Source organism: Rhinolophus sinicus, linkage group LG03 (assembly GCF_036562045.2).
Source record: "Rhinolophus sinicus isolate RSC01 linkage group LG03, ASM3656204v1, whole genome shotgun sequence".
NCBI classification, from domain to species: Eukaryota; Metazoa; Chordata; class Mammalia; order Chiroptera; family Rhinolophidae; genus Rhinolophus; species Rhinolophus sinicus.
The window spans coordinates 149,798,286-149,810,715 of record NC_133753.1 but is presented as its reverse complement, the minus strand read 5'-3'; the positions used below and the strand labels follow the sequence as shown (position 1 = coordinate 149,810,715).

General features: G+C 34.2%; 1 protein-coding gene across 2 annotated transcripts in view; it reads right to left on the bottom strand.

The window, feature by feature from the left end:
* AP3B1 (adaptor related protein complex 3 subunit beta 1) overlaps positions 1 to 12,430 on the bottom strand; it is a 218,189-nt gene that overhangs the window by 15,826 nt on the left and 189,933 nt on the right. For both annotated transcript variants that reach the window (XR_012495075.1, XM_019728166.2), the window contains exons 24-25: positions 11,006 to 11,090; positions 1,122 to 1,219 (exon numbers count right to left, since the gene is read on the bottom strand). Coding sequence is in view for 1 of the 2 variants with exons in the window: in XM_019728166.2 (XP_019583725.2) it covers positions 1,122 to 1,219; positions 11,006 to 11,090 (183 nt within the window). In the remaining variant the exon portion in view is untranslated. The remainder of the gene's footprint in view (positions 1 to 1,121; positions 1,220 to 11,005; positions 11,091 to 12,430) is intronic.

Genomic DNA, 12,430 nt, shown 5'->3' with positions numbered 1-12,430 from the left:
TAGCAATAATCAACTTCCAAGAAGAGCAAATGCAAAGAGGAACAGAGTCATTCTTTTTTGTCACTTAAAAATAAGGCAGAAGAATAAAAAAAATTACTATTTACTTACAGTCTTACATGAGATTTTCCTTGTGAGAGTTGTCTACAACAGGTCTTTTTGACAATGTGGATTGCAAAGGCTTACAGTATAAAAATCTTTGGCACTACAATGATGGAGTACCAGGAAGCATGGCCTTCTCCTTAGGTGTAGATATTTGTATGTGCCTAGTACTTTCTGGAAGCTTGACAGATGGAAATTAATGACCTCGAGATGAAAGGATCTATGTTTGATAACCCTTTCCAGGGGAAAAAATAGCCTAGGTTTCCATAAACTTTTAAAAATTGCTGACTATACCATTTAAATATGCCCTCATTTTATAAATGCTATCCTTGGTTAAACACGTAAATTCAGACCGTTATTTTCCCTTATTCATAGGAAAATAAATTATTTTTATTAGAAAGCATGCTTGACTCTGGGGCAAGCACAAGTTATTAATACTTTTATTCTGTTGAAAATATTTTCTTTTTAGGTGCATATTTTAAAATGTTTTGGCTCTGACACATAGCCTTTCTTTAACATAGAATTAAGCCAAAAGAAAATAAGGGTTACTTTAATGCTATAATTAGGACTTTATTATGAAGGGTAACGCACTCTAAAGTGTTCAGGGAAAAATCTATCAGTAAGACATGAAAAACAGTACCATAATGAAAGAAAAAAACAGAAATACAGTATTTATAGTGATAGGACTTTGGTTAAACCCCAAATACCTGACATTTTCACTTATACAAAACACGTAAGTACAACATTAGGTTGACAAACCACAACTCCCAGAATCAAAGTTAATTAAAAATCAATTTATTACTTTAAAGATACATTAATCAATTTTCAGGTATGCCAGGAATGTAGACAAACAACATACTTTAAAGGTTATTTTTTAAAAGCAAAGCATTAGCAAAAATTAGAATATTGTACAGACATCTGTTAACAGCTATGTATATATAATAATTTATTTTAGAGACCAGCCAGAAGAATGAGCACATATTTGAGATGTCAGTTTCTAGTAAATTGTAGTAATCTCTCACCTTGCTCTTTCTTAAAATCTTTCTCTGACATGGCCACAGGTAAAAGCAGCTCTCCAACAGGTGGCTGAATATTAACACTGAAGCACTCATCCTTGGTACTAAGGAAAAAATACATGAAAGCTGACTAAATGCTTAATAAACAAACATTCTTCTTAACACTGTGCAGTTCACATAGATGCAATTAAAGCATATGCCAGCATAGAAAGGACAACTTCTTCTTCGCTTAAATATCACAGCTAAAAAGGCTTGAAAAATTTCTCAATATTATTTACAGAGAAATACATCTCTTACCTCAATTGGAAAACATTTTTTAAAAAAAATAAACATATGCAGTTATAGTAGTACACCATTTGACACAGAACTTTTAAAAACAGGTGAAGCAGCACGGGTATGTATCTACTACCACCAGAGGAATACTTCACACAGCTGACAGAGAAATAATGTTTTATCTTTACCTTCTATGCTTCAAGTGTAGAAAATGGAATGCTTTAGTCTTAAATGGTTAAGATCTCTGTTTTAAAATATTAGATTAGTTACAGTAATATGTGATAGCATAAAATATAAATAAATAAAATGCAGGCCCATACTGTGTTTAGATATGTACTAATAAAACAATACCTCATCTGCAAACTTGCTTCCTTAAAACAAAAACCCTTATTTTCTAGTAGTGTTATTTACTGACATTACTGATCAATATGTGGTGAAAGTTATTTCCGAGGACAGGATATGAAAAATTTAAGAAAGGCAACTTTGTACTTGTATCAGCTAGAAAAACAACACAGAGTGCATTTCTTTCATTTATATCTTATGATACTACTCTTTATACAAAATGACTAAAACTGCTTTAAAATTTTTAAGTTACATGTTTGAAGGTAGGCTGATGAGTATATCAGTCAGGAATGTGTTTGGATGCAAATAAGTAGAAAATCCAACTAACAATTTCTTGAGAAACAGGTGCTTATTGTTTAGTATACAACCAGTCATGGAGTTATCAGTCAAAGGCTATTAACGATGCTGTTCGGGACCCAGGTCTCTCTGGCTTTCAACTCCACCATCCCTAGTGTGTTATGTTTAATCACCATAATTGCCAGATGGCTGCTACCTCGCCAGGTACCACTTTCATAGTCCATTGAAGAAGGAAGAGTGACGGGAGAGTAGTGAAGAACCGAGCCATCCAAATTTGTTCTTTTGTATCAGGAAAGCAAAAGCTTTCCTGAAGGTCCCACAGAAGGAATTCTACTTTTGTGTTAGAACTGGATCTCATGGCCAGTGGGAAAGCAGCTAGAGAAATGGGAATTGTGGGAAGAAATACTGAACATTAGGTTAAAAAATAAACAAACAAAAAACCCAATTACTTTATTGGAAGGTGGGATAGGGACAAACAATGTAATACTGAAGAAAGAAAAGATACCCACTTTGATTTTATGCTATTACATATTGTATTCTTGTAAGCTGCCTTATATTTTTCATGGAGTAAAGACTAGACTGAAAAAAAGAGAATGTTCTGAATTATTCACATGTGGATTGTCCAAGGCAGACCAATAAATCTAGTTTATTTATTAATTCAATAAACATTTCCTGAATACAAACTTGATCCCATGTACTATGCAAGTATTCGGGGATTTAAAGACCAAGTGAGATTGAACTCTGAAGTTCACAAGTCTAGTGAGAGAAAGAAAGAGTTCAATTACATTTATAATAGAATGGTAAGCGCTACATTAGAGATATGTGGAAAGTGTTATATATAGTCCATGAAAGAGGGGCTGATTAATTCTGCAGGAGTGAGGTAAAGTTTCCTTCTAAGAGGAGGGAAAGGGCCATTCTAGACATTCTAGACCCATGTTTTGGGAATGGTGAGCAGTGTTGTGTGTCAAGAGACAAGGGTGTGGGGACACTGTAAAGAATGTGATACACAGCATGACCATTTGTCTCAGCTTTCCCAGGACTGTCCCACTTTATGGCTGCTATCCTGGGATCTGTTCCGTTGATGTCTCCTTTCCCTCCACAGTGTCCTGATTTATATGACCAAGTATATGACTACCTCACTCATACAACTAAGACAAGGGTATTTCAATGTTTCTTGGAGCAATAAGAAACTACCAGAGACTTTTGATACGGGAAAATAAATGATCCCATTTGTATTTTAGAAACTCCGGTGGCAATGTACAAGGTGGAGAAGAGCTGAAAACGAGGCAGGTAGATCAATTAGGAATCTAACTTAGTCTAGGCAGAGGTTTTAGCATTGACTGTGTGTTTACTTAGTAAATCCTAACAATGATCCTAACAGGTAGCTTCTGTTACCCACCAATTTATGGGTAAGTTAAACAACATGCCCAAGGTCACATAGTAAGTGGCAGCACTGGGATTTGAACCCAGGTCTGTCCTACTCCAAGGTCTGGTGTATATACATATATATTGCACTATATACCCCTAGGGTGGGCAGCACCGAGAATATGGAAGATGGGGGTATTTTAGAGCTAAAAGGGACAGATCTAGTGATGGAGGAGAAAGACACTTTGAACTTTCTAATGTGAAGAACTGAAAGGATGACTTCTGAAGAAAAGGAGTTTCGAGGCTTAAACAAAAATAATTTGGCTTTAACCACGTTATATTTTGGGTACACTGAGTCACCTGGGAAGAGGTATTTAGCAGATCACCGGAAACACAAATCAAGAATCAGGAAAGAGGTCAGAGTTTGGAAGTAATCAGAGTGGTACAGGTTACAGCTGAAGCGTTACAAGTAGGTAAGATCACACTGGAAAAGAAAATACACCAGGAAAAACAGTAAGGTGGAAACCTGGGGAAGACCTGCATTTAAGGAGAAGTGGAAGAAGTGTCACTTGTAGAAGAGACTGCGGAAGAGTGGAGAGGGAGAAAAGGGTGTGTGTGTCAGACCCTGCAGGGAGGAATAAAGAGAAGCAAGAGTAACTGCAGACCTTAGCCAGGCAGTTCAGATTGGAGAAGTGAATGGGAAGACTGGCAGTGAAAGATGGGACAGACAGCGGTAGAAGAAAGCTTCATGAGGTTGCAGAGGCAAACACACACACACACACACACACACACACACACACACACACACACACAAAAGCAATGCTTAAAGAAACCTGGGCATGTTTAAAAGCTGAGGAGAAAGAGCCAGTGAAGAGGAAGAAACAAAGAAATAAGTAATAGAGCAAAGTCTTAAGAGGAAGTAAATGAGGTTGGGGTTAAGAGCACCAGAATGAGGTGAATGGCAGAGCCCTGGAATGGTGTAGGAGACTCCTGAAAACAACAGAGGAGTGGTTAAGACAAAGAAGTGTTGCGGGTCCGACACTTGAAGGATGAGACCAGGCCTGATGTAGTAGGAGGCGAGGTCACATTAAGAGAAACATGTAAAAGCTGATGAAGGAGCAAACGGAGAGGCATCCCTATGTGCACGAAATAAATAAATAAATAATGAACTAATTTAGTGTTAAATATAAAGTTCCCACTTCAAATGACTGGATAGCTCAAGGTTCTCCAAAGTGGAAAGCACAAAGGTCTCCACTGAGAGAGCAAATCCATTGAGGGAAAATACCTACTATTTTTTTCTCAATCCTTTTGAAGACCTATTTTCCCTGTATATCTTTTAGTATATACATGTTAGCACAGTGAGACACACACACACATATCATTGAAAAATAAATTTACACATATAAGGAGTACATGGTAGAAATACTTTACTAATAGGTGTACACAATTAAAAAGTTAGAGGTCCACTGGGTTAAATTATATATACTACATATTTTTCCTTGTGTTTTCTTTTTAATTCCAGATGAAATGATCAGCCATCTCCTTCCTAACATTCTTGAAGGATGCCATTTACTCCCCTGATGAAAGCTAGTTATACAGCACTGATGCCCAAGGAGAGGGCTGCGAGAGTGGAGAAAGACGGGAAAGATTTGTCTTCCATGGCATATGTGAAAATCTACGTTCAAGTTGGGGAGGGGAGGTGACCTTGAAATGCCACTATTAGCAAGGAGCAACGTGTTAGAGACTTATACATGACTCCACTTTGACTGGATATATTTCGCTTTTGTTGCTTTTGGCTAATGCCTTTTTCTGTCTTCTGCAGTTGCTGAAATGGTTACCATGTAATTATGTATGAAACACAAAGGATGTAAGTTCATCCAAAAGGGTCTTATGAGGCAAATGCAATAAAATTGAAACACTGCTGTGGAAGACACAACTTGTTGCTTACTTAATATCTGTTTTTCTTCTTTACTGAGATAATCCTGATTTTGTTCAGGGAAACAAAGTGACCAACTGAAACACTGTATCTCTCAGCCTCTCTCTTGTTAGCTAGGAGTGATCAAGTGACCCAGTGATGACCAGTGATGCATAAACAGAAATATGTTGGGGATTTCTGGGAAAGTTTTGTTTTTCTAGAAAACCATTTCATCTGAATATTCCTATTAATATAGAATTGTACATATTATTATTTTATAATTTAGAAGATCTCGGTTTTATTGCCTTTTCTAATCTTTCTTATGTATCTTTTTTCTTTACTCATATTAGCTCATAGCTTATATTTATATTTTTGGTACATCGTATGTATCACTTAGAAAATGTGTATTTTTTTGTACTCAGGAAACAAGGAATTCTTTGGAAACACACATATATCTTAGATCTTAGATCAAGCTTAATAATTGAATTATTGAAATTTTTTGTTTGTGTGTTTATATCTAGCTATATGTCTATCTTAATTATCTATCTATCTATCTATCTATCTATCTATCTATCTATCTATCTATCTATCCATCCTACCTTGCTCTTTGAGTTGTCAATTTCTGATGTGTGTATTACAATATACTGCGATCATAGCTCTGTCAATTTCTCTTAGCATTTTATTAGTTCCTGCTTTATATATTACAAATCTATGTTGTCGCAAAGTTTATAATTGTTATGTTTTTTGTGGAAGATTGCAATGAATAGAAATTTTTAAAAAATCAGAAATGCTTTTTTATTTTTCTAGTGTTAGTACTGCCCTGTTTTATCATCTTCCTGATAATAAACACACACACACACACACACACACACACACACACACACACTTTATCTTTCTATTCTCAATTTTTCTGTGCCATTCTCTTTTAGGTGGGGTTCTTATAAATAGCATATGAGTTTTGTTTTTTACATGTTTAATATAAGTGGAATTTAACTTACTGACATAAATCATGATAATCAGTACGTGTGGTATGTGTGGCCCCTTCCAGCCATCTTATTTTTTCTATTTACATGCCTTTTCTCCTCCCCTTTGTTCAACTATCAAATTTTAATCACTCCTTCTTGCCTCTGTCATCTGGAGCTTATAATACATCATATTTCGATGTTAGTGGTTAGCTTTAGCTTTCTAAACCCTATTTAAACTTCTCAATCAATCCTCTTGCCAAACACGACAAGATCACCACCATCCCTTCTCCCACTTGTCCATATTAGCATTTTGGTTCGTTTATTATTAAAATGTAGTTTTACATTACGTGTGAACAACGATTTTTACACATTGATAGATTTTACAGGTAGAGTTCTTTATCCACTACTTTTTGTTTTTATTCTATGTTTTTCTAGGTCTCAGATTTAAAAAAAAAAAATTGTACGACAACGTATCTTTGTGTAATCCTGTCAAGAAAAGGTCTGTGGGTGGTAAACTAGTGCAATCTGTCTAAAAAATTTCTATTTGGTTTCCTCAAAAATTTAAAGGTCATATCCTTTGCCTTCTGGCCACCAGAATTGATGAGAAATCTGATTCCATTTACATTTTTAGGTAAGCTGCTTTTTTCTCCCCTCTGGAAGACACTAGAATGGTTTTCTCCATTACTAAAAATCTCACCACGATGTGGTCTCTTTGACAGTCATTCCCATTCATTGTGTTTGGCCTCTGATGGGTCCTTTCAAGTTGAAGGCTTATGCATTTTTTTTGCTTGGTAACATTTTCTCTATAATTTATTTCTTTAATTATTTCTCCCTTCCACTGTCTCTTTTCTCCTTCTAGATCTCTTATTAGGTAAATTGATTCTTTGAACTTTTCTTTCCATTTTCTATATCTGTCTTTTTACTTTCTATTCCAGTTGCTTTCACTGACTCCCTCTTCCAGAACACTAAGTCAGCATGCATCTGTGTCCCTTCTATTAGGCCTCTACTGCATTGCTTTTCGCATTATGTTTTTAAATCTCCAAGAATACATTTACATTCTTCTAATTGCTCCTTTTTCAAAGCAAGCAATGTATTCTTGGTTTATGGAGGTAGTGTTTTCTCGAATCAGATATTAGGTATAATTTTTAAAGATATCTCTTCTCTTTCTCAAACTGTCTGCTCCTTTTACGGCCAGCGAGTCTTTGTTGTCATCTTGAGCCTTCCCTTTCAAACTGATGCTTTCGCTCAGAAGTCTGGCCATTCCAAGTTGTCCATTTATAATGAAGGACTAGGCTTAATTAACACACACAGCAAGTTCGGCTACCTATGAACTATGAGATTTTAGACAATTTTCTTAATCTTCCTATGCCTCAGTTTACTCACCTTTAAAAAAGGGATAATAATAATATTTATAGGATCGTTTTATAAACAATTAGATTAACATACAACATAAGTTTCTGGAACAATGCCTAGCATACTGTAACTGCTTAAAAAGAACTGTTTTATGAAAGAAATAAACTAACAAATATAATGCAAGTGTTTAGAACAGCGCCCAGCACACTGTAACTGCTTGACACATGTGAGTGTTATTCCTATGAGTCTCCTCTCGCCTGGTGGGCTGACTCGAGTTGTAAGGGAGTTTTAAGTTTTCACTGGTTGCATGGACTTGAAGTTGGAAGGCAGCAGGCACGGCCTTAGTTCTCCGCACAGATGCAACGTTAGCTTTACCCTTCTTGGTAGAGGGTTTAAGAATATTACTCTGCTGGATGCAACTGCATTTCATCTCATCGCTAACTACCCTGCCTCCTTCCCACAAACTCAAATGCTGCCGTTCTCTTAGACTCACATCCACACCAAAAGTCCTTTCTGGCAAGTAGTTCACTTTCTTTACTGTGTACTTCTCAGGTCTCCGATGAAATGTGTATGTTGCCTGTGGCTAGGGTGAGGTTGGAGAACTGGAGGTTGGAAGCAGTTCTTTAATTCCCCGATGACTGTCTTATCTTAACTTTTCTTTTTCATTTATTCACATTGTGCTTGACATTCTGCCAGGTTTGTTGTTACAAGTGTAGTAATTTTCTCCCATGAGTGTTTTGCTCTGTGGTTTTTATTTTCTCTGTTATTGTTTATCTGCTTCCATTTGCTTTCTAACTGCCAATAATTCTTCACAATTTCTAGTCAGCTAATGGCATTCTTTCTTTCTTTCTTTTTTTTTTTAGTGTTCATTCTCTTTTGAAGAATGTATTTTCTGTCTTTTTAATGGATTTTGGGTAAGAAGAAGGGTGGATGCTAATGCTCAGCCCCTAACTTCAGCCAAGCCGTATTATTTTCATACTAGTTAACACAGTGATATCTGATCATAAGGATGAGACCTGTTTATGCACTGTATCTACTTTTAGAGACAAATTTCTGTATATTATACACATTTTCAATTTTAATAAATTTAATCAAGAACTTAATTTGATGACCATTTAAAATGCAAAGCAAAAATAGGAAACATTTATCAAGTATGCATATAACTATGGAGCTACTTATAATAGTACTATCTGTCTATCTATCTATCTATTTACATGTATCATATAACTATAATGATTTAGAATTAATCTGGAGGCTAAAGTGGAAATCATTTTACTCTTGTTCCTTTACTTTTAGTAAATAGAAGTGTACCTGAAAGGCGTATAGTCCATGTTCTCAGCATTTCTGAGGGCCTCTTATCATATATGCTTTTATTACCCATAATTTTATGTATTGATTTGTAGTAATGCATTTCGAGGAAAAAAATTCAGTATCAGCCATTCTTGCTTTTCCCCTCTTTTTATCGAACTAGCAAGACTAATACAGCACATCACTAAGTAAAAAGTGCTGTTTACTATGCAAAAGGCACAGTCAGTGATTGGCATCTAAGACCGATTGATCTACCCATTACCACTATCTCCCTGCCCCCTCTAGCACTACTATGAAGCTATTGATTTAAACACTGTCGATCGGTTTCCATTTTCTGATTTTGGGCAGGCCAATTAAGAAAGTGAGTAATTGTGATTACACTGCTTCAGGATCAATTACATTTGATGCAAGACAAAGTGTTCTTTTTGGAACACACACAAAATAATTTTTGATCTAATATGCTTATGTGCTTAATAAAATCTAAAATAATTCATACGTTCACAACAGCAAAACATATTAATATAAATGCTTATAATAGCTAAGGTTATTTTCTTTGTAAGTTACATTCATCATTTTTCCTAAAATTAGTTTAAGAGGAATTGAGAAAAAACTGTTCATATAAACTTCCCAAGGTAAGATCAAAATCAAACACCACCTACATATTTATCTCTAAAGAGACTTAGTTAATTGTGAAAGACAAAATGCAAATCTTGTAAAAGGACTACAGAGGAAATCTTTGTAATGAAAATATATTAAATAAAACCCCTCATTACAGAGAAATGTAAAAGGTTCTGTAGATAAACTGATAAGAAAGAAGAATTTTTTCAGTTTGTAATTTTGCCCTAACTTGCTACATGAGCTTTGTCATTGGGCTCACATTGTCGAAATCATTAAAATGAATATACCTCTGGTGTTGGAGGCAAATCTATTTAGAGTGATGTTACTCATAGTCTTGTGCTCAGTAATATTGATCTGTGTTGTTTGTCTAATAGAAAAATAATAAACAATTACTAGGCAATGTTGGGAAAAGTAATCAGTTTTTATATATCACTAATATAGTAGACCTCCCAAAACATAAAGGTGATGATCTGCATAAAATCAATGTGTCATGCTACATTGCTTATATTCATCATCGCAGGTCCTCAGCAATACATGGCACAATATGAGGCCTGAATGACTGGTACACTGAAAAGGTATATGAAAAAGAAAGGTGGACTATACTTAACCTAGAAAGTTATTTAAAAATGTCAATTTCCAGACTTGGGAGATTTTTATCAGAACAAATTTTGCTTTAAGCTAGTTAAAATTTAAATAAAATGTCTTGATTCATTTTAGAATAAAAACAAAGCAACTTCAAAATGACAAATCATATTCTAGATCAGAAAAATATAAAAGAGTTCGAAAATAATTCTTAAAGATGCATGAATACAAGCTTTGTACTAATTGCTAATAGTTTCTGGATTTCATTAGAAATGTATAAAACATTATATAAAAACAATTAACAACGACAAAACCCAAACCTAGGGAAAGTTCCTTTGAATGATATTCACCTATGAAACTTTTGCCAAATGTTCTCTTTAGAATTTTATCAAAAGCAGTTTGTAAATGAAAGTAAAAAGGGAAAAATGTATGGGTTTTAGGCACTGACAGAATCAGTAATTCTCCACATAAGAGGCTTAAGATAACATATAAGATGTTTCAAAAGATATTCAATATTATTAAAGATTTTTATTTCTCCTGATTTTTCCTCATGAATTTTCTCCTGAATTTTCAAAAACTATAGAGTTAAGAGAAGTAAAAATATTATTTAGCAGTAGCTTCTTACTTTGACCGACAAACTATGAATTTCAATCACATATGGCAGACTTAATGGCTAGCTGGGTAACAAATACTACACATACATATACTGGATACAATTTGTACAACTATTCCATGGCAGTATAACCATTGCCAAAGAAAAGCACATTTGTTTAAATGTTTTGTCTCTCAAAGAAAAAAAGCTGCTGAAAGCATAGTTTTTATTTGCTATCCTTTACAGGTAATATAAAATATAGAAAAACAACTGAACTTACCACAACTGGAAACTGGCAGTCTGAATGGAATCACAAAAGTCAATACCCATTGAAACAGTAATGGATCCCTCAGGCTCAAGAGATTCTAGGAAATTAGATAATTTAGACATGAATACACGGAGGATGTGAAAAAGGGGCAAACTAAACACTGAACACTTATGTAATGTTTGTAGTTTGGTTAAAATAGTCAAATTTAATGATAGCTTATAAGAACACTTTCAAACTAAGAATATTAAAGCAAATTATAATGTAATTTCACTATTCTGCTTGAAAGCTTTCTTTTTCACAACTTAACTCTGCACATATTTCAATGAACACATTATCTATTTGTTTCAGAAATGTATCTCATCCTGAGAATTTAACGTTTTACAATATTGTCTTTATAGGCACTGAAGGTGAGAGGAAACAAATTTAATCCTGTGTGGAACAACTGTAATGAACTCTGGGTGCTTTTAAGAAATCATGTACTTAAAACTATGAAATATTTATCTAGATATAAAAAGTAAATTTTACACAAATTTCCACTGAAAAAAAATCCAAAATTTAAAAATGTGAATTAAAGCAAAGCTGGAAGAAATAAATTTGTTGTATTCAGAAATTAACCAAGACTACTGATCTTATAGAAACCAAAACGATAAGTCTAATTGTATTACTCAAAGAATTACTGAGAGAAAATTTTAGTAACAGATTAGATTATCTTGAAAAAACAAATAATAAAATGATTATTTTATAGATTTGAAATTTCTAAAGCTTCATCAACTAACCAAGTATGGGAAATAACTACCAATATACATATAACACTGGTGTTTTTCAGTTGACAATGATAAAACTTAAGACAAACAATAACAAAATTTTATTCTGTTTGTGAGTCCTAAGTTTGGCTGTACATTAGAATAATAGGGGATCGTAAACATATACCTATTTAGTATAAATACGTATGTATGTTGCATAAATAGAAATATATTATATTATTTAAATGTATATATTATATTATTTAAATAGAAACCATCCACATTTGATTTACACTTTGCTAAAAATCTTCAGTGTGACTGTGGTCATACTGTGCAGTAGCTTTATATTTAGCTTTGCTCTTTATATATCTTATTAGATGTGGTTTATGTTAGCAAACACTCTAATCCAGTAGGCTGCGACTAGCCTAGGGCTTTTTGGGAGTATGATTTGCCATTTAATACTAACCATGACAGAGATGATGATACAGATGGTACAAAAGAATATATCAGTAAGCTTAATATATCAAGAAGTATGTTTATGTCTTATGGGCTCAATGAAGATTGGGCATTATAAGAGGGTACTTGTTTGATGCTGATTAAATGTTACTGGTTTGCTTAGTGGTATGTAAGGTGATTTTTCCAGTTTGTATTTCATTTGTTTATAAACCTAACATTTACCAGGATGCTACGCAAT